Here is a 22,299-nt window from a genome sequence, read left to right as displayed (position 1 = left end):
GGAGTCTGTAGCTCCACAGCGGAGGGAGGGGGGGGGGGGACGTCTGCCATTTTAACGGCGGGAAAAATATCTTGATTTGTGTCTTTCTGGCAGCCCTTTATTATTCAGCAAGCTAATTATGTCTGCATTGTTCTTTCTTTGTATCAGAGAACTGTGCGGTTCATTCTCCATGGAGCCTTGTTTCTTTAGGGGAGTAATTAAAAATTTGTTACCATGCAAGTCCTCCCAGAAACACGAACAGAGAAGAATAAAACCTCTGTTCATCAGTCGCTTCCTTTTTCTCAAACTCCTTATTATTGCAGTTTTTTACTTCATTATTCTCTGTTCACCCGCATAAACCTAATTATTTGGCCCTTTTTTTTGTTTTGGCTGTTTCTGCTTTGCAGCCAATTTGTCTTTAGTGCTCTCATTTTTATTTTTTCCCCTTAAGATTCAGAGTGATATCCAGGTGAGGAGATGTCATACATATGTTTCACATTGTAACTTCTTCCTATATGTAGGTATTATTCAGGAAGGTGGTTTTGTCATTTAATTGGTTACTTTCCGATTGTCGCCGCTTTTACTTTTTATTTGCGTGGAAATCAGGCTTTTCAAATGTGCCAGAAAAAAATCGAGGATCACAATGAAAAACCTGCAGGGTCTCTATGATTAGCACTAATGCGCTAACGTCATTTTCTAAAAGGCAAAAAAAAAAAAAAAAAAAACAGGTTTAAATTTCTCCCTTTTATTGCAAAGAGGCCTCCGTGCAATTTCCACCGCCCGCCTATGTCCTGATAGATCCCCCCCCCCCCCCCCACACCAACCCGCACACCCCCAGCCTGTTCATCCTATCCCTCTCCTCTACCCCGATCACAACAGACAGATCCTCCAACACCTTCTCCCTAGGGAAATAAGCACAGAATCATTTACTCATCTCCTTTTCCTCTTGTGCCCTCTGTCTTCATCTCTCTTTTCCTACTCTCTATTCTCTCCCCCCACCCCTTCCCCCTTTTCTCCCTATCCTTCTTCCCCCCAATTATTCTTCTGCTGCTGCAGGTACAGAGCCAGAGTGGAGAAAGTTGAGTCACCGGCAAAGGTTCATGTCTTCTACATCGACTATGGCAACGTGAGTAACTTTGTAGCAATAAATCTGATTGTGTGCGTGCGTGGAGGGAAAGTGTTCTCATTAAAGCAAAGTGCTGATCTTTAGAGTTGAAAAACATGCACATAGGAATTTCTTTCTTCGAATCTTTGTCGGGATTTTTATATTCCAAGTTTTTTTTTGTTTTTTTTTTAATGTTCAAAGAAGTCTCTCTGTGCCCTTTCAGCTGAAGTTTATATGAGAAACAAAATGCCAGCTTGCTTGTTTTATTTTTATTTTTTTCTTGGTATTTTATTATTGAAACACAAAAAGTTCAGAACAAAATCCTTACTTGGTCTGAAAGTATAGATTTTATTCTAGTTTTTATCAGATCATTTATGTTGACTTGATGCACCACAACATTTTGGGGTTTTTAAATTATTTAGCTGCTTTTTCTTTCCTTTTTTTTCTTTTTTTTCTGGCCTCTGGGCTTAAAATTTCAACCGTCAAAGTATCAGGATGTGCAAAGCTTCAGTCACAAAGTGTGGATTATCTTGATGACAAAAAGAGTCATGTGTGAAGTTGTAACAAGTATCAGAAAGTTATTGCAAAATTTAACATTAAAGATGTATTTTATATGCCTTAAAATTCAAAGCATTTTTAAAGAAAATCATCACCGATTAAAAAAGTGAATTGTTGCATCCGGTCACTTTGCAGGCACTAAAATGTCTGCAAAATGACGACTATTAAACAGAGGATTCGTAGAAACCCTGGTTTTCCTCAGAATGAAACACTTCCCGTCTCTCCCTGGGTATTTTTAATTTTACTCGGCGATGACGAAGGCAGTGTAGTCGTCTCTGCCCACGTGCATGCTCATGCTTGCATCATCGCCGAGTGGCTCATGCAGCCGGCCCCCGCCCTGCGGGAGTTTTCCCATGATGCAGTGGAGCGGCACAGTGTGCGACTGACCTCAGAGCAGGGGGGACAGACCACGGTTTGGCTGGCAGATGCAATGCATCCTGGCATGTTGCTGAAAGTGTTATTCTCCGAGGCTGACCTGGTACACACTCACACACAAAAAAAAAAAAAACACGAGCTGACTTCTGCAGCGTCTCATTTGTAGTAGTTTTGCGTCATTTCAGGTTGAGTCAGGCCGGCCTTGAATTCGTGTCCTTGTGTCACGAGCTATTAGCTTACAATACTGCCACCTCTCTCGGGTACATGGCGCTACCTGAATTATTATGTGATCATTAGCAAACACAGCGGAGCACTTTTGTCATTTTCGGGTTTAAAACCTACATTCAAAGTGTCATCAAAGTCTCATATCATGCAGATAAATCTTAGCATTGTGTCATTATGAATCTGAGAGATATTTTCTGTCTAGACTGGACAGTTCAATGAACACATTAACCAAAGATACGAGAGGGTCGTTAAATTACCTCTCGAGTTCTCAAGGCTGTTTTTATCTGACTTCCCAACACGCTAAAGCCGTTATGGGTGAGTGACTGAACAAAGCTTTTGCATGTTTTATAGACTTTGTGTCATAAATGTATAGTAAATATTCATTTGTACCTTTACATGGGCTTATTATATGGTCTGTGTAAGTAAAATAAATGCAACAATCAGTATTTTTTTTATTACTTATGAAAAGGCAAGAAAAAGCCAAAGTGATAGGTTCTAAAACTATTATTAAATTTAAGGAACATTTTTCATGTCCGTCCATTTGTAGATGTGGACACAAATGTGGTGATTTTGGATGCATTTAATGAAGTGGGGGGGTGGGTGAAAAAATAAGACTTTTCAATATTGGACTTACCAATCAAGAGAAAATTGACACATTCAGATCAAATCAGTTTAATTTCTGCATTCATACACATTAGTCCTGCTTTATGCATTCAAAACATCTTTTGCTGCAAGTTTCTGAAGGTGAAATAAATCTGCTTCCTTGCATCAGTGTCTTGCTGAGACAAGTAAACATACCGCTCTGAGTGCGTCAACCAATTCAGACTTTTCAGTCGATTCACCCGGTACGACACGACGTATGGGATTATCACATCTCGCATCTTGGGCCGTCTTCATCTTTACTTGAGCTAAGCGGAGACGCATATGGAGCTTGCACCTTCGCAGGTGTATCAACAGCTGTAAAATGATTATATGGTTTACTTACAAGAGTGTGAAGCATTTTAACAACCGAAAAAAGACGCCTCACATATTTTTTTTTTCTTTTTTTTTCGTTTATAATGGCGCTGTTAGTGCAATAAAAATATTAAATCTAATTGAAGAAAGAAACATTGCATCCAGGAAATAAAATGTTTCATTTATAAGTTAAAAAAACAAATATGTATACTGTAGTAAAAGCTGCTGAAATGCAGATTCATACAATTAACACTTCCCTCCATATTTACAGATTTCTAGTCTCGTGTCACATTGCATTGTGGGGCTTTTTTGGTGTCAGGAAAATTCAACGATACTCACTGTGCCATTATTAGCAGCATTAGCAGTTAGCCTGATGTAGTTTTTCCTCTTATATCATTCATTCTGTTACTTTTTTCAAAATGCTGTCAGACAAATTTAAAAGTGGTATATATAGGCTTCTTCTGTGGTAACGTATCCAGATAACGTCCAATTTTAGCACAGAGAAACTAAGGAGTACTTATTTTCTCATTTGAAAAAAGTCTCAATCACAAGATACAGCTTGAGGCACTCACCTTTATATTTAGGACTCATAATAAATCCATGGCATCAGCAACTGAATATCGCTGCCAGACAATGTCAGGACAAGAAATATTGTGGCGTTTTAACATCGCAAGATGTCGTTAACATCACACGTATGAAAGCTGTGCTGTGTGCCGGGTTTCAAATGTCCTTCCTGTGTCCTTCCTCAGAGAGAAGTTGTGTCAAGCACCCGTCTGGCCGCCATGCCTCCCGCCTTCAGCACCAGGACCCTGCCAGTACAGGCCACGGAGTACACCTTCGCCTTCATCCAGGTCCCTCAGGACGTAAGTGCACAGATGAGCAGACATGTCTCTGCAGCCACGAGCGCCGGAATTAGCCGAGACATCGGCTTCTTCCGTCCCGCCTTTCTGCCAACTTTTGAAAGTTTGACTTTCCTGGCACGACATGAGAAGTGTTTGAGTTTCACAAATCACACCGGGTGATAAGTCTGGAGCTGATAGACCAAGGCTGACTTTCCATTCCAGGCAGTCTTGTGAAAACGATGCCCGCGCTCGGATAATAGATGTAACAGAAGCAAAAGAGAGCAATGACGAACGCAAAGTCACTGATTTTTTTCATGTTTGCACAAAGATAAAAAAAAAAAAAAAAGAAGAAAAACTTACCATCTGTGTTCTTGTTCTTTTTGAACAAATTTGATAACATCCCCTTCAATTATTCAGCAGCCTGCACTGTTATTTTCCTATGCAGAGATGATATCTAATTGGTGCGCTGGAGTACGAACATGTTTGAGCACCTTCCGCTGTTTTCTGCAGCAATAATCATGTTTACTCAACCTTCAGTGACCACAGGCGCGTACGTGTGCATTTGTGTCAGGGGGTCGGCTCGTTGGCGGCGTCTTGAGCCGACCGCATACAAATCAAACCGAAGCGGGTTTACTTTAGCAATAGGCCTTGTTGGCGCCGACTTAAGTCCTGGATTTATTCTGCTGCATGCGATTTGCTTTTCGAAGATTTCTGTATCAGGTTGGCTGCATAAGATGCGGACCACTTTAGATGTGATCCTGGGATTCATCGAGTTGCAGGATTTGTTTGTTTGGCCATGCTGCTGAAGTTTATCTGTGCCTATTGAGTTACAGTGTGTTTTTGATAAATGCAAGCTGATTTTTTTTTTTTTTTATATATATATATATATATATATATATATATATATATATATATATAAATATATATATATATATATATAAATATATAGAAATGTAAACAGTTGATTAGATTTGAAAATGTCATTCTTTTTCCCTGCATTTTCTTCACTTTCTTCCTAAAAATGATAAATGAAAAGCAGGCGGCCTGAGGTCTGTGCTGCCACCTCTCATGAGTCAGTAATGAAGTAGCCCATCTGTTGGAGCAACCCGTGGGACACAGGGTTCACCTCCATGTTAAAGCTCCCATACACACGCATTAAAAACCCTGCAGCACACCTGCCAGACCGACACACAGCTTACACCTCTTCTGCTCCGTCGTCTTTCCATCGCCCCTGCGTCTCCACTTTCCGTTTTGTCTCAGATTTCCGTTTCTTCCGGTTGCTATCTGACACACTGACAGCATGGTGCCCCCGCTGGTACAGAAGCTTTGTGGGGAAGGTTGCTGCCTTCCTCCCGTAATCCACCACCTGATGCCCCTGCACAACACATCTGTCTTCACAAGTCATAATTGGCGTCTTAGTCACTCTCTGAAAAGTTCTTTTCTAAGACTAAAAGTCTGCCATTTGGATGAAATCCCACTGCTTGCATCCTGTTGTTTCTCATCAGATATTCTGTAAAGTGACAGTATTTTCAAAAAGCGTCAGCCGTGACAAACTCCTACTGTTCTTCTGTTTTAAAAGGAGGGTTTTTTAGATTTTATTTTTTACCTGAGACGTGTCCTGGTGACTTGTATCAAAGCAGGAGGCATCATGAATGTCACATCCATGACACCTCACTGTTGCAACTACAACTTTAGGTGCAAAAAATATCACATTTTTCGATTGTGTTTTCCTCTGTATTGCCATTCACACGGCTGCACTAATATTTTTTTCTGTCTTTTTGAGCTAATTGGAGATGAAATTTTTATCGAGGCTGTCAGTTAAAAAAAAAAAAAAAAAGTCAAAAGAAAAGGCAGCTCATTAATTTATAAGCTCCTTTCACTTATACTGCATTACCATTTCCCATTTTCCCATCACAGTCATGGCAAAATCCACTGGCAACAAGAAATGACTTTTTTAAGCTAAAATCGCAAAGTAAAGGTAGACAAACGCGACCTACACCTCACATCTTTGCAGCTTTTTTTGTGAAGTGGGGAACAGTTTGTGACGGTAATTTCCATAATACTTTTCAGGCACATTCAAGAGACGTTTGATGCTAAAACTTGATTTTAAAAGCCTGCCTGTGTCGAGATGAAATGCAGCAGCGACAGTTTGACTTATGGCTGACCTACAAATGGTTCGATAGATTCTAAAGCATTTATACAAATCGGAGAGCCTACTTTTTTTAATTTGGACAAGTATTTCCAGGAGTTGTAGTTCTCCTGCCTCTGATCCTGTCATGTTCCGGCTGTTTATCCATCTGTTCCACATCTATTTTTTCCCTTATGACTACAGAAATATCTGCTGTAAATGAATAATTGTTAACGTCTGTTTTTATGGTCTAAAAATTAGCAAGAAAGAAATTAGGCGAACTGTTTAAAACAATATTTTTAAGTTGCTCATCTACACGTCGCTTTATCAGTCTACTCTTTTCGACGCATAGCGTGAAAGATGAAGACACTGAAAGGTCCTTATGAATTTTCTATTGTCTTTTCATAAGCATTACTCCATTCTTCATCAGCAGCAGTCGTCTCCCCCTCGCCCCGAGCGTCCCCACGGCGACTGTGACAAGTTGACCGGGGGGGAGACAAGGGGACAAATAAGGCCCTTCTAGTTTTGTTCCTCGAATAAGCCTCCCTGCCCACACTCGCTCACTCACACATACACCAGACGCGCAGATGCCCAAGGGTGGCTAGCTGGAAGGGGGTTACCATGGAGACAAGACCAGGGCGAGAAAGAAGGGTAGCGAAGAGATGGATGGTGTAGGGGAGGGATGGTTAATGGCCAGGAGCTGATTTTTTTGTTTGTTTGTTTTTTGTTTGGAAGGGGAGAGGGACTGTTTTTTTTTTTCTTTTTATGCCATCTTCTTTTTTTTTCTTCTTCTTTTTTTTTTTGAAGGTGCCAACTCTTAGTTTCATTTTCACCCCGTCTGCTGGTGGACATGAGGTGAAGATTTGTGCTGCAGCTGTGTCACTATCGTCTTCTCCATATGTTCATTTAATTGCTGGATTTTAAGAGTTGAAAAGTTTAAGGGAGAAGAGGACAGCTTTGAAAAGACGTCCTGCACCAGTGTAGCCTGGCCGCTGACTTCCTTTGCAATTCCTCGCAAAAAAAAAAAAAAATTGCCCACCCTGGGTTTTGTTTTTTTCCCCTCTTTTTAACCCAAGTTAATATTTGACATCCCAGTGTTCCTTTGCAGTCTAGAAAATTATAGATTTTGTTTTGAGCATTTTCCAGGAACATATTTGTATTTGCACACTTTATTCCCTTATCCATGGTCTTCTCATCTATTTTCACCTGTGATTTAACCGACCATCAATCCAACCATCTGTTTGTCTACCCACTTAGCTTTTGTCCAGACATGTGTTGAAGTATCTGCTGTAAATTCACACTCAAGTTTTATGTTCTTCAAAATGAACGTCCGAAAAAGCGTTGCCCATCGAAAACAAACCTCGTCTGAACTGCTTGATTGTTCCCCTGCCTTCTCCAGGACGACGCCCGTGCTGATGTGGTGGACTGTGTGGTGCGGGACATCCAGAACAGCCAATGCCTGCTGAACGTGGAGTACTCGGGGGCCACCTGCCCACACGTCACAATACAGTTTGGGGACACCAAGGACGACGTGGGCCTGGGCCTGGTCAAAGAGGGCTTGGTCATGGTGGACGTCCGCAAGGAGAAGCACCTGCAGAAAATGGTGAGTGGAGCGTTAAAACGATCTCGGCGATTCCTTCGGTTGCTGTAGCTGCTTTGACTGAGAAGAGCAGTCCACAGGCAGGGGTGCGAGACGCTGCACGGACTGATATTTCAACGTTTGTGCTCATTTTGGCTCTTTTATGTGTATTATTTTAAGTGCCTTTTCTGTTTCTTGTTTGGGTGTGAAATATTGATGGACACCAAAGTCCTTGCAGTCAGAATGGTATTGAGCGAGAGCGCCATGACCGGCATCTCCTTAACAGCTGCTGCAGTTTGTAATATAGCGGAGCAGTTAAACACGTCAAAGTAAAAGTGCTTGTATTTGCGACGGACAGGTTCGAATTGTTTATAGCATTGCGCGACAACATGATGGAGAGGATGCCTGCAACGATGGACCCTTTGGTTTATTCTTTTTCCAGACCATGTTTTTCTTTCCCCTTCGCTCCCTGTTGTTTACAAACCGCTGCGGATTCCAATCAGAGTCGGACATAAAGGAGGCGACGGCCGTGATTTGTCTGTGTATTTTCATATTTGAATACATCATTTGTAGTCACATGCCAGGTTGGGTAAAAAAAAAAAACTCTCTTCATTACATGATCTTCCAATCCACTGATCCTGTTAGAGAAATGTGACTCCACTCCTCTGAGGTCAGTTTGTTTGTGCTCTCGCTCTTTTTTTTATATATAACAATTGATATTTACTTGTTGCGTAATACATTTTTATGTATGCTCAAAATGATCTCTAAATGTAACGGCTTGGGTCAGAATTTTAAATGCTCTTGTCTTATTGATTTTGGACTTTGATTATTTTTAATTTATTTATTTTGTTCATGGTGGAATGACTGCATTACAAGCAACTTCTATGTGATATTTGGAGACAAATAAGCTTCAATTTATACAAACTCCCCTTCAAATTTTTTAGCAAGTTCCAGGGAAACCACAATCATTTTGTAGCCATCTAGAAGCTTCTGACATCATTTTGGCTGAATGTTTAACTACTTCTAATATCAAAAACGGTGGAGCTAATTTAAATGGGTTGGTTTGCTGGCAACGGCCCAGCCCATAAATTTCCGGGTCTTCATTCCTGAAGTGCTATTTGAACCATCCATTCTTTAATCAGTTTAGGGTCATTGTCCTGTCAGAACACCTCATTGTGTCCTAGCGTTACCCTCCTAGGTGTCCATTTATGTGAAAGTGAAGAATTTGGAGCTGGTCCTCCTCATTTCCCTGATGCACCAGAATTACTGGGAGGATTGTTAAATTTTAAAGACCTCACTCCGACTCCTCTGTTTTCCTTATTCTTATTTTGAACTAGGCCATTGAAATTCTTTGTAATAATGCAACCCCGGAATGTAAAAATCATTAACAGCTCAAGATTAATGGCACTTCTGCCTATTATAACTGCATGTAAGATTGTGACTGAATCAGTGTACATTTAAGCTCCACTACAATGTCATTTTGCCAAACGGTGAAGCTTTGCTCATTTACTTTTCACTCGTTATGCTAATTCCTCCTGCAGACTCAAAGCTGCTCTGTACATCAAAGATAAAGTAAATGGGAGATATGGATTCCTGCTACAACACGTACTGCTCCTACACAGCCCTAATATTAATCACTGTCTTTTATATGAAAATCAAATGCACAAAGAAACAGTTGGATGTTTCCATAAAGTGGAAAGGTTAACTAAACAACAACGAGGTCCGGTGATCAAAGCCTAAAGTTGTTAAGAGCCCACTTGTCCGTGAAGTTTCACCTCCCACCTCAGAGTGTGCATTGTGAGAGTATTTCGACTTCCGACCTCCACAGTGGAGTGAGTGACCATAATTCAGTCTTGGCATAATGGACCCTACAGACGAATGACAGTGATTAAACCCTCCTAGCTATTCCACTAATAGGCTTATAGACTGCACACAGATTTAGGTTTTGTAGGATCTAATGGTTCCTGTTTAGTATGCAACAGCTGTTTCTCCATTTGCCCCCTCCTTGCTGGCTACAGCTTGATATTTTGATCTGAAGGAAGCTTAACAAGCAGCAGTGTTGCCAAAGTGCTTACAAGTTTGTGTTAAAGTGAAGCTCTACAGCGTCTCCTGAAGGTAATTCCACACATAATCTGAGTCGCGGTTCTGAGTATCATTGAGATCTTCCATTTAATCCTACTTTGAACAATGAGCAGAAGGGAGATCAGACTACTTTTTAGACGCTATCCAAGTCGTACTTTCTTTTTTATAATTTATTTTGTTATTTTGTTTCTCATCGCCTGGTAGTCTGGTAGACTCGGTTCAGTTGGGAACCAAAATCGCAACAGTTGTTACGTTTTCCCACCGCACTGTCAAACAAAGCTAACCTTTTGAAAAACCTGTTCACCTCCTCGCCTGCGGTGGCGCTGCACCAAGAGCCACTGAAGGAAACATAACAAAGCGCAACTTCCTTCTTTGTGAAATGTCAACAAAAATTAGAAAGACATCAGATTTTAGCAGTTGTAGGATTTCTCTTGTCTTTGCTAGAAGTCTGCGAGCCATTCCTCCCTCTAGCTCTTGCCTCATGAATCTGTTTTGATTGTATTCAACCAGGATGCCCTGCGGGAGAGTTTACTTCCTGCTTTTGGAGCGATCTCTGGTCTGCTTGGCCTTCACATAGGCATTCAATGTACCGGAGTTGGTTTGTTTTGGTCTCCGTCAGGGTTCTATTGCGCATTCCCACCACCCCGATCGAACTGGACTTTCTAGGCAAACAAAGACGAGCTCAATTACAAAGCAGGCTAAAACAGGGCTGGTCTGAATGAACCCCATGTTAAAGTCAGCTGTTAAGACATATTCCACACCTGTTCTGCTTTTTTTTTTTTTTTTAAATGTGTCCCGAAAAGATAAATATGTAAGCAAGTGATGAAGCGGTTTAGATGAGCTATTGTTCACAGCGTCAGCCGGCTGAATTTACAGTTCTCCCTGCTGCTTTAGTAAATGGTTGCATCTTTGATCTACAGTGCTTGTGTTTGTGTGGAGTCATTTGTTTACAAGGTGCACGCCGGCTTAGAGATTCATGGGTGCCACGACTCCTGCTGCTGGTGAGACAACAAAAAATACTGTCCTGCAGGAGCAACAGCCAAAAAATGTTTTAAGATATAACCTTTTGCCGCCACCTGGATCCGTGCCTCATTTTTCATCTCGTTTAGCCTTCGGCGCTACAGTGCGGCAACGCCGTCTTCCACGTCCTCGTTCACACCCCTCCTCCTCTTCCACTCAGACAATCAGCCCCACATGTAAAAGTGACTTTTGTCCTTCCCCATCTCATCCTGTTTGTCTGTTCTTTATCCAGTGATGGGGATTGGAACATGGTCACTGTAATCTGTACTCAAGTTCTAAAGCATTATATAACAGATGGGCTGTAATGTTCATTGGCACTTGAGCAGCCATTAATAGTCAGTCATAAGTGCACTGAAGGTTAACACCAGTCTTTGAGGGTGGCTTTGTCCCAAGAGGGAGACAGCAGGGAGGGGATTTTCATCCATTTGGAGTTTATTTCTTTTTCAAGTGCATTCCACCTTAAGCTGTACTTTAGTAGATGCTCATGATGCACACCATATGGACGGCTGCTGTTTAGCATTTTTACCCAGAATGGGACGTGCATTATAATTTAATGCCTGCAACAGATTATTGGGGAAGTAAGTGGAATTAGACAAAGGGGAACCGGATGACGAGCAAAAATTATGACCAAGATAATGTAATATTAGCACACTGTATCCACTTAGGCAGATTTAATGCTCCAAAATCAAGTTTGGTAATGTTGTTGTAATTCAGATATAGATCTGGGGGACTTTTTTTTATTTTTTTTAATTTCTGCACCAATGTTTGTTTTTGTTTCAACAACCCCTCAGGGTGGAGTTCTGCTGTACTTTGTAGATTGCCAGGTGAGGTGGCTGCCATATAAAAGTGTCGGCCACGGGTACATGTAATCAGCATGTTGGTGTCATAAATGAGCTGTTAGCAAAGCTCACCAGCTCAGTAATAGTTGCCTCAGGCAGCCAGATTTAGAGCAGTGTCAACCATGTCATTTGGTCTGATTGCCCCCGATGGCAACTGCTATTCTTGAGTTGGTGGAAGACTTTTTTTTTTTCTTCTTCTTCTTCTTCTTCTTCTTCCTCCAGTATAATTTCTGACAATTATGTAATTAAGTGGGCATTGATTTTCCTATAATGGGAAACTTAGGTGTAGATGCAAAAAGCTAATTGAATTTATTACAATGAAGTTAAAATAACTGCTGTGGAGTATTAAAAAAAAAAGTTAATACCTAAGGCAAACCAGAGATGATGAATGTTTGCCATGTTGATTGATTCTCTGTGTACAAACATTTAGTCCCCCTCTCTAACGGCCCCTAATACGTTCCCCCTCCTCAGGCAGAGCAGATAAGCTGAGCTTCTCTTAAATGATCCTGGCTCTATAAACTCTTAAAACAATGGCATCGTGCCACACGGACTCACTAATACACTTCCCTCTTCTTTTATCCATCCCTCTAAATTCTGTTCCTCATACATTTGTCAAATTCTGCCTTTTTAATTTTAGCACTGACGCACCTTGAGCTCTGCCAGATGTTGCCATGTTGTGACCGTTGACATAATGTTTGTAATGTGAGAGCCTTACTAATCTGCACATCACCTTGAAATCTCCATGCCCACTGTAGAACATGGTGGCGGCAGCATTATGGTGTGGGAAGGCTATTCTCTGACTGGACAGTGTTGAAGGTTATCATCTACTTTTTCATCTGTCATAAAATAAAGTTTGTAATTTGGCGAAAAGTGTGCATGTAAGACGCAGTATTGTCTTCATCAATTTGATCTCGTTTTGTTTGTTTCCTAGAACTTGTATCTTTTTATCACTCGCTTCTTAATTACTTTGCTTATTCTTGCATTTAGTTTTTTTTTGGGGGGGGGGTTATCCTCTGGTGCTTCTTTTTACCGCTTTTATCATCAGTTAGAAAAAAAAATCCTACCAATCTCCCCTGACTGTTTTCCCTATTTTTATTATTTGTTAATAACCCTCGGTATTCATTTTATCTAAGCGGAGCAACGGCAAGTGATCTGCACAGCATTTGGTGGGAAGCTTGTTTGGCTTTTGCGCGCTCTAATTTGCATTTTGTCTTTCAGTGCTATGTCATGATGAGTAATAATCCCCAGGAATTAGAGTGGAGAGCTGCTCAGATCAGACCTGGCAGCAGCCTGATAATGAGCTCTGATTTAAAATGTTGTGTGATTATTTGCAGCTTGCATCAGCTGATGTTGCCCCTGTGAGACTCCTGCTGATAATGTCATAATGCCTCCTTTACTATTTAAAGCAAAGGCAGAGGTGCAAGACATGAACGGCGTATTTGCTCAGTGGAAAGAGAGAGAGAGAGAGAAAAAAGAAAGGCATACCTGGCTCAACAGAATTAGAAATAGACCTGAAATGTATTTTTCTTTCTGCCTGATTGGTTACACAGAAAGCGCCCGCAGCATCTATTCTTGACCAGCGCGCAGAAATCTGCACCCGGACCTGATATTTCTTTGTCCGAGACGTAATGAGTCTGTCATGGCAGCTCAAGTGGAAGATGGCTGTGTGGTTAGCAGCACTATCTGTTGTGCTCGGCTGCTTTTCACCAGTGTTTTCTGTCAGCAGCTGCCAGCGACATGACTGATTCAAACTGTGGCAGGCCACTCGGTGCCGACTGTCTCGTCCAGTCGCCTCGGCTAACTGACACTGGTGCTAGCCCCGCAAATTCCATTAGCGTTACAAGCTAATAATCTCCACTTTACTAATCACAAGTCAATTACAAATACGGATGCGTTTGTCACTTCTCCGCTGGCGCAATTATTATAAATCACCACTTCTTCTGCAGTATCGATTCAGGCCTCATCTCTAAACTGTCCCTTAGGACCAGATTAAGATATAGCAGCGGCGTTTACAGGCTAAGCTCATGTATCTGAACACCTGTGTCAGACCTTTAGTGAGAGGTTGTGTGCCGGTGTGTGTCAGCAGAAGGTAGACTGTGGGGAAAACAGCTGTGAGGTAGCTTTTTAAGTGTGAGAGTGACAGATGAGTCAAGGAATCTTTAATTACCCAGAAAGCCCCTTGGGAAATATAGTTTTGGTTTTTTTTTTAATTTTCTCTGCCTATATTGTTGCTGCGTTCATATGGAGGTCCTTCTTTTCATGTATAAACGTTGAGCAGCGCTCTCTGAAGTTGCAAAACGCTTTAGGCAACTTGAAAAGTTGTGAGAAGCTTAAGATGCAAAGAAGATTTTTGTTATTTATGCATTTTTTTTTTCTTCTTCTTTTTTTGCACACACACACTGCCTCATGTGGTTTGTTTTAAAGTTCACAGTTAGAACCCCCACTGTAGCTAATGGCACAGCGGGGTAATTGTGTTAATGGAGTTTGTGAGTGTAGCTGAAGATTGAGCTGTGTGGCTGGATGTGGGGAATCCATACAGGAAATAAGTGTGAGGAGGCTCACGCCTCCAGGGATGGCTCGTTCCATTTATCAAAGCACTATTCTGCACTTTGGCACATATACTATACTGCAAAGGAGGCTTTGTATCATGGAATCCACTGCAAAGAACAGCTAAGGATAATGATTGTGTGCTGCATGGAAACGTGGCGCTTCTTTACTCAAGATGCACCGCTGCAAATTTATTCCTGTTGGGCAATCTTCTTTTCATGTAGCCCAGATGTTGCTCATTAGCAGACTGGCCCTCATAGTTATGACACATGTTTTAATGAAGTACAGAAAAAAATTATTGGATTAAAATTAATGACAGAGTGGTGGTACAGGGTACATTAGAGATAAGACTATGTTTAAGTATTTTTAAGAATCTTTTTCTTTTTTTTTTTTTTACTGCCACAAATCAAAGAAATGGAAATATAGTGAAGTGTAGAATAGTTTAGTCCAGGTTTTTCTCATTCATATATTGTGGGTTTTATGCTTGTCTCATTCTTCAGTGGAAAAAGTAAAACTTGCTAAACCAAGTGGTAGCATGCTAGGGCAGTCCGCCGTGTTAACAAATGTTAAAAGTTGACAGGTGAGACTATTAGCTAGACAAGAAATAAAATAGCATTTAAATTCACTAAATCTGCAAATTCAAAGTGAAACGGAAAAACAAACATTTATTTCTATAGATTTTGATCACATTCTGACTAAGTTTAAAAGTCCATAAGTGGTTTCTAACCATTTTTTGGAAACTTCACCCAAAGGATTTCTCAAGTTGCCATCTTCACTTTTTAACTACGGTTTCACTCTCATTGTGCTCTACGGCTGTGTGCCAGCAGGTATTCTCCCCACTAAAGGCTCAATATCTATTTTACAAGAAATATTGCAGATGGGGTCTTAAACGGGCAGTTTGTACTCCGTCATTATTGACTCTACACACAGTCGAGCCAGGTTTCACGTCTTCCTCCTACCGCTGATCTGAGGCCCGAGCTGGCACGCATCTCCACAGACTGTAGTCCATCTTCCATGATGAATGCATATAAATGCCTGCCCACCATCATTTCCAGACTTCTGAGAACCAAGATGTTGTCATTTTTTGTTGTTGTTTTATCTGGAAAAGAAAATGCATATTCAAGGATTCAAATTGGAACAAAACTGTAATCTCCTTTGATTACAAGGTGCCTTTGTGAGAGAGCTGGACAGTATATGCATCTGTTGTGTTACATGAGTGTGACCTCTTAACTGTATGAACCCCATGCTGGTGGGCTTGTCATGTTAGTTCCCACCAAAGTGTCTGATCTTCTCCGACAGCCATGCTGGAAGGGAGGCTAACCAGCAGGCGACAGGAAGAAATCCCAGCCAGCCTCAGATCAGTGGCACTGACCCTCACAAATATGAATGTGCACTTGTCTCCCTTTGTTTCTAGTATCAAAATACTTTAAAATTTTTCTAATAAAATTGTTGAATATCTTAAGACTGCCACCAGGTGTGTCAAGCTAATCGCTACTATCAAAATTGACAGTAAGAAAAAGAATTATTCAAGGCATCCACGTTGATAATGACTGGCCAACAAGACTAACACAACACCATCATTTGAAAGTACTTTCCCTACAGGACATGCTAGCTCCACTGACATGATCATGCTGATGTTTGAGAGCAACTTAAAAGATGATCTGTTGCCATTTGCTGGCTCAGCACATGTAGTATGATGCTTATTGTTAAGAGAAGAGAAACCATCAGGAGCAGGTTAGCTGGGACCTGTAGGATCGACCATTTAAAAATCAACAATATCCTTTGGCTGCATTAAGACTGGACATCACTAAACCCAGAACCAGAGTCAATCAAACCTTGATTAGACTGGTTATAGCCACCCAGTAACTTGATCCAAACCGTAGTGATGCACATAAGCCACACGGTGACAAATTCCTCTGCTGACCAGAATCGTTAAGAGGTATTTAGCAGTTATTGTGGTCAGCCTCATTGATGATGGCGAGGTATGGTGAGCCTGCTTCCCATTCAGCATGTTGATGTTCACTTTGGGATTCCCTCGTCCCACTCAGCCATGACAGGCCTTGGAGAGTTCTTTCTCTGGCTAGCTATGATGCTTACAAGACGAGCTCCTCTCCATCAAACCACTTGTAAGATGACAAGTCTGAAGAGACCCCCTTTTATCCCCTTACCCCCTGAGTCCCACCCCCCCAAAAAAAGCCTGGCCTCTTCTCTGCTTGCCATGCAGTATTCATGCATGGGCATGTTGAACGAGAGACGTCTCTTAGGACCGTCTCTCAGCCAAGTACTCTCAACTTGAAACAGTGTGGGCTACAAACATAAAAGCCGTTATGTTCCAGTGCATGCTCTGATGATGACTGTTTAGTGCAGTGTTTCTGCTCTCTGTGCAGACAGAGAGGGTCTGAGATTGCATGAGAGAACAAAACGGGGTGTGGAATCTGATTTCAGTGTTTTCCCTCCAGTTATGGAAAAAAAAGGAGAAAATTATTTGTTTACCCTATTAAAGTTGTGATTGAGCAACAAAGACAAAAAAGAACAGAAAAGGTAAATAAATGTCAACTAAGGCAAAGTTGACAGCATACATTAAGGACTTTATTTCCCCATTTTCACTTGAGTGACTTAAGTCAAGAAGTACGTAAACAAACCTTTAATAATCAGCTTTTTCTGTGCACTTTATCCAAACTCAAGTTTTCCTTCGCCAGCTTTAAAATCGATTAAAAAAAGCGGCAGCTTACCTCCGCACCAGAAGGACTCAACCTGCTAAAGACGTGCAGCATTAGCTCATCCTTACGTCCATCACTTTCACACCACGTTCACCAGAACACCACCTGGACATGGCACGAGGGCCAGCGCTCCGCTCGCTCTTTCAGATTCACAGCCAGTCAGAAAAACCAAGCGGTGCCAAAGCGCCGGGCCCGCACCACCTGTCGTTCAGCTCACCAAAAGCCCTCACACCAGCACACATACACACACACACACACACACACACACACACACACACACGTCTCTCATTTATTCTAATGTCAGTTACCTGAATCCACTCAAACTGACTTGTGGTATTTGTGGAACTATGTTTTCCTTGTATCTGACAATGAGATCAGCTCAAGGTAGTGCAGGTAAATAGGAAGTGATGGGTTAAAAACTGTGAAACGTGCAGTTTTGTGGTTTAAAAAAAATAATTAAACTCTTTAGGGGGCTTTCTTGAACATGCAGTTACATCTTTAGCCAAACTGTCTATGGTCTCCACTCATCATACTGGCATCTGTCTGGCATATGGGAGCTCTGTTGGGTCATCCAGACAAACACCACTACCAGCTGCTCTCTCCTACCCAAGCTCTTCACAATTACTGCATTTTTTTCTCTCTCTTCAGCTCCCTTCCCTATGATCAATATTTATCTCTCGAAAACTGCGCTTCATCTGAAAACTAACCATCTTTAGGTTCTCCTAATTACTACTGTCTTCCTTGCTTTGCTGAAACATTTTTTAACCAAATTCAGGATCACACTTCACTGCCATCATCTTGCATTCGCCTTCCTTCCTGCGTATTTCATGCCACAGTTGTTTCCCAAATGAGAAAAATTCCTTGTCTTCGCCACGCCGGGTGGGTTTTTGCATGCATTTGAGTCATAAATGAGCCATTATGCCTTCCCCACTGGAGTCCATAGAAGAGCAGTGAAAGACGGATCCGGCGCCTGATACGCGGCACTGTTTAACCAAAAAAAAAAAAAAAAAAAAAAAAAAGGAAAACCAAGAGTTCAACTGATTGGCTGCTGTGTTCACTGAACTGAAGTGTGCAGAACGGTGAAAGATGAGGGTGGAGCTGATAAAGGCGCCCTCCCCACCAGACGAGTGAAACTTTCAGTACGGCAACATTTCATCTTTGCATATTGTCTTGTAGTGCTCTTGACTTTGCATCTGTTGCGAAATATTTTTGCATTTACATGGAGACTTATAATTAGTTTTGAAAAAAAAAAACTGAATGCATCTTGTTGAAAGATGCACGTTTCTTGTGCTTTTATTTTCTCTGGAATTCTTTGCCTTGGTTTCAGACACGCAACTGTCCTCCACCTAAGTTTTAAATGCTGCTTTTGGAAGACCGTGAAACATGATGTGAACTCCGACAGCCCCCCCTACAGAGCCCGGATGGCATCTACTGCCTTTTTGTGTGCGTGTGTGTGTGTCTGTTAAATATCATTGGTGGGGTCCTCCATATGGTGACATCTGCCTGGTGGGACTAACGCGCCATACTCGTCCGCCTTCCAAAAAATCTCTTGCCTTAGTTGGCTTTGATGGATGCCTTGTGCAGGCACAGCACTTTCCTCCCCACTCACACACCCACACGCACGCATTCAGAGGCGCCGCACGATCCAGCTGTAGGTCTGTTATCTTGGCCGTGCCGTGTGCAGCGCAGATATCTAATCAACCTATGTGCACAAGCTAGCTAAGCAATTAAACTCCAGAGTCCTATCCATCCCCATCCCACTCGACTGTTTTAACATCTGGCATGCTTGTTTTGGCGCTTGAGCGCACGCCAGCTCGTCTGCTGCTGTAATCAGCTACAAAAAGCGGCGCACAATTGAATCTGTGACATGGTTTCGTCTTTTGCTGCGAGTGGAATTTGATTCCGTGTTCCTCCTTTTTGCAGCCGATTTCCGCCGTGTTGACCCAGAAAAAGGCCCAAATCCTTCATCTGCCACGTGGACGTTATCCGCCGAAGTGACGGAGTTTGTTCAGATCCTGTACATAATATGGTCTGATATTGGACATGGTGAAGGACACCTTCACTGTGAGGGCTTGCCACTCAAACTCTCCAAGGTCCATACTTCCTCTTATCCACCTAAACAAATATGCGCTCACTCCATCCTCTTCTGCCCCCGCCCCGACACTGTGTCCTATTACTCATCACTGGTTCATTCAAAGAGGCTAAATGGCTGTTCTAGCAGAAGCAGTCAATATGCTCCACGTTTTGCACATTGGCCTTCATTCCTCCTCTAACTCTTACATATTCTGTGTACTCAGTAAATCTTTTTTTTCCCCCCTTACTGTAATAATTCTTCAAAAAAGACAAACCTTTCAGCATCTCACTTCCAAAAATCCATCCATCCATTTTCATCTTTAATTTTTAAACAAAACATATTTAGCGCCTGGCCTCTGGAAAACCGCCTTGAGATGAGATTGCATCATTGTGACAATGTTTAAAACTACATTGAATTTAGAACAGTGACTCCATGACTTCACCAGTGTAAGAGTTTGACCTTCATTTAAGAAAAACGGCATGGAATATTTTCTTTTTTTCCCCCCACTACTGTACAGTAAAATCAACATCACATTTGGGCCCTCTGCTCCTTTTTAGCTTGTGGCTCCCTTATGGCGGCCTGCTACTGCACTTGATTATAAATCGCTACTCCAAACTGACGAGGTGTTGGCCCAAGGCTCGAGCGGCAGGAGGATTTAAGGAAGGCTCTCATCTCGGTTGACTTTGATGGTTGAAGTTGTTGCACGAAGAGCAAAGTGATGCGCCGCACGCAGCGGGGAAAGCAATGACCCTAAAAAGTGAGCCATCGTGTGACGTCAAGAAATCTCTGCCACGCTTCCCACACTCCCTGTAGTGACATAACCAGGCTGCGTCTAGTGTGTTACCTCGGTCCTGTTGATCTTCAGAGAACACGCTGCTCTTTGCAACCTCTGTTACATGGAGAGTGAGCATGTATCCTTCCTCTCAGAAATTTTAGCTTTCAACGAGAAACTCAGAAATCTCCCTGCATGCTTGGAAGGAAATGTCTCCACTTGAAGAGCTGGTGGAAATGATGCATCGGTTCACTGTAATCCTTAAAAAAAAAAAAAAAAAGGCAGACGTGACGTGGTTGTGTTGTATGCTAACAGCTAACAGCTCATCTCTTTCTTCCGTAGGTGACAGAGTACCTGAACAGCCAAGAATCTGCCAAGAGTGCCAGGGTAAGTAGCTGTTAATTCATTTATTTTTTTCAGTTCCTCACTTCCTCCTTGTTGATGGAACAATAATCTATCAGTGATGATATCTTTTATTTCCTCGCTTCCAGCGAGGAGTGTCTTGCAAAAAGTATTTATACCACTTCTCTGAAAATGTTATGTTACAACAAAGTGAAAGTTTTCTTGTGGATTTTAGGTGATAAATCAACATAACCTGTGTAAATAAAAAGTAAATGTATCATTCTTGTGAGGCAATCTTTCCATAATAGCGTCAACTAGATAGAACAAGCTTGACAGAAACTGTCAGCCATTACTGCTGCAGTTCTTAAACAATACATTGCTCCTGTGCTCTATTATTTACCCTGTGGTTCTCTGGCGCGTTCCCACGAAAAGACCGTCATGTGACTGTAACGGTGAGCTTGATTCACATCCGAGCCGCTGCCGTGTTTTCAGGATGTCAGGGAGGAGCACAAAACGGGCAGCAGTGTGAGAAATGGAAAATGGCTTCATTCATTTCATTCATCCCTAATAAGTAGCGCTAATTAGCACAGTTGCTAATTAGCTATGAATCACAGTGTTAACAGCTGAGTGCACATGCAAAAAAAAAATATATAAAAAAATAACATCCTACACAGACACAGTTATGCATTCAAACAAAGAGATGGGACAGTTTTATAACATTTGCATAACTCTGCACACTTTTGCAGCCACTTTGTGGTAACTGCGACATTTAAAGGATGCATGTGGCGGTTTATGAGGCGATGCACTGTCTGGGTAATGGAACAGGAGAAGTAATAGACTGAGTGGTGTTGGGAGGAAAAAAAAAAGGGAGACGGCGACGCAGGCAGCCCCTCGCAGCTTTGCAGGAATTAAGTGTAATATATGTCTGGTTGTTTCTCCCACTGTGGTTGATTAAAGCCTTTTTCTTATCAGCTTAACATTTGGCGCTACGGAGATTTCCGCGCAGACGACGCAGACGAGTTCGGATACCGCCGTTAAGGAGATGAGAATAAACTAAAGCAACCATCCAGTTAACGCCATTCCAAAGACCGACACGGACAGGAAGCGATGCATTTGACGAGAAGATTAACCCAAACGACAAGCATGGACTCACTCTTCCTCCTTTTAGGCATTTCATCCCTTCTGTCTGGCTTCTCTTCCACTCGAGCATAATTTTTTATCATTTCTTTTTCTCCAGCTTGCTCCTTCAGTGATGCTTAAAAATTTCGTGATATAATTACTTTCCATTTATCCTCTATTTCCTAATCAGCCCCTGCAAGCTAGAGCAATCTGCACTGTTGCCAATCTGTTATTTGCCATGTTATCTTGTCAGCAAATTTCCTGTGCGAATGATATTAAGTATGTGTTTCAGCCAATCATGCTCTTCAAACATGAGGTTCGACCCCAACCCCAGCTTTATCCTTCTCTAGAATGGAACGGTTGTTTTTTTTTTTTTTTTAAGGTAAAAGATTAATTTTTCTCCTCAGCAAATGCTTCCCTAATAAAATGTGTGATTATGTTGAAAGGTGTAAATTCCTTTATTTTAGAAAAGCAGTGCAGGTGAAGCCACACGGATGAGGAAAAAAGGATGAATTTATTTTTTGTCTTCAGTGTATATTTCTGTGACACTTTTGCAGATGTTTTTGTGGGGAGTGTTTTGTCGTTTATTCACTGTCTCACTTTTTCTGACCAGTAAATATAGATGCCTTCATGTGGCATTGCATCATCTCTCCTTTCTGTAAAAGTTTACATTCTAATACTGATGGTGATGATCCCGTCTCTGGCAGGTCTCTGCTCTTTCTGTCTCCATGCCATATCAGATACAGTGTTTGAACTTGTTTCCAGGTAATGAATCTTTGCATTCTATTAAAAATCTATGGAATAAAAAAAAGCAAAGTACAAATATCCTGTTTTTTTTTTTTTTTTGTAATCTAACTGCATTTAGTCATAAGTATGTATGAAGTCACTTTTTAAAGCATTTGCTCATCTGCAGAGCAGAAACAACTCTGACTATGGGTAGTTGGCGGCTAGACGTGATGATTTAAATTATTTCTTTTGTGAAAACATTTCTGATTAAGATTGCATTTCAATATCAGGTCTTCTGCTGAGTTCCAAGCAC

General features: G+C 41.6%; 1 protein-coding gene across 1 annotated transcript in view; it reads left to right on the top strand.

Moving 5' to 3' along the window:
• snd1 (staphylococcal nuclease and tudor domain containing 1) overlaps positions 1-22,083 on the top strand; it is a 190,478-nt gene extending 168,395 nt beyond the window's left edge. The window contains exons 20-24 of the mRNA XM_015028139.1: positions 1,036-1,105; positions 3,946-4,059; positions 7,566-7,769; positions 20,142-20,186; positions 21,114-22,083. Coding sequence (XP_014883625.1) covers positions 1,036-1,105; positions 3,946-4,059; positions 7,566-7,769; positions 20,142-20,186; positions 21,114-21,179 — 499 coding nt within the window. The 3' untranslated portion in view covers positions 21,180-22,083. The remainder of the gene's footprint in view (positions 1-1,035; positions 1,106-3,945; positions 4,060-7,565; positions 7,770-20,141; positions 20,187-21,113) is intronic.
• The last annotated feature ends 216 nt before the right edge of the window (positions 22,084-22,299 follow it).

Source organism: Poecilia latipinna, unplaced genomic scaffold (assembly GCF_001443285.1).
Source record: "Poecilia latipinna isolate Pla-1442-1.1 unplaced genomic scaffold, P_latipinna-1.0 Scaffold115, whole genome shotgun sequence".
NCBI lineage: Eukaryota > Metazoa > Chordata > Actinopteri > Cyprinodontiformes > Poeciliidae > Poecilia > Poecilia latipinna.
This window is presented reverse-complemented; position numbering and strand designations above follow the sequence as displayed.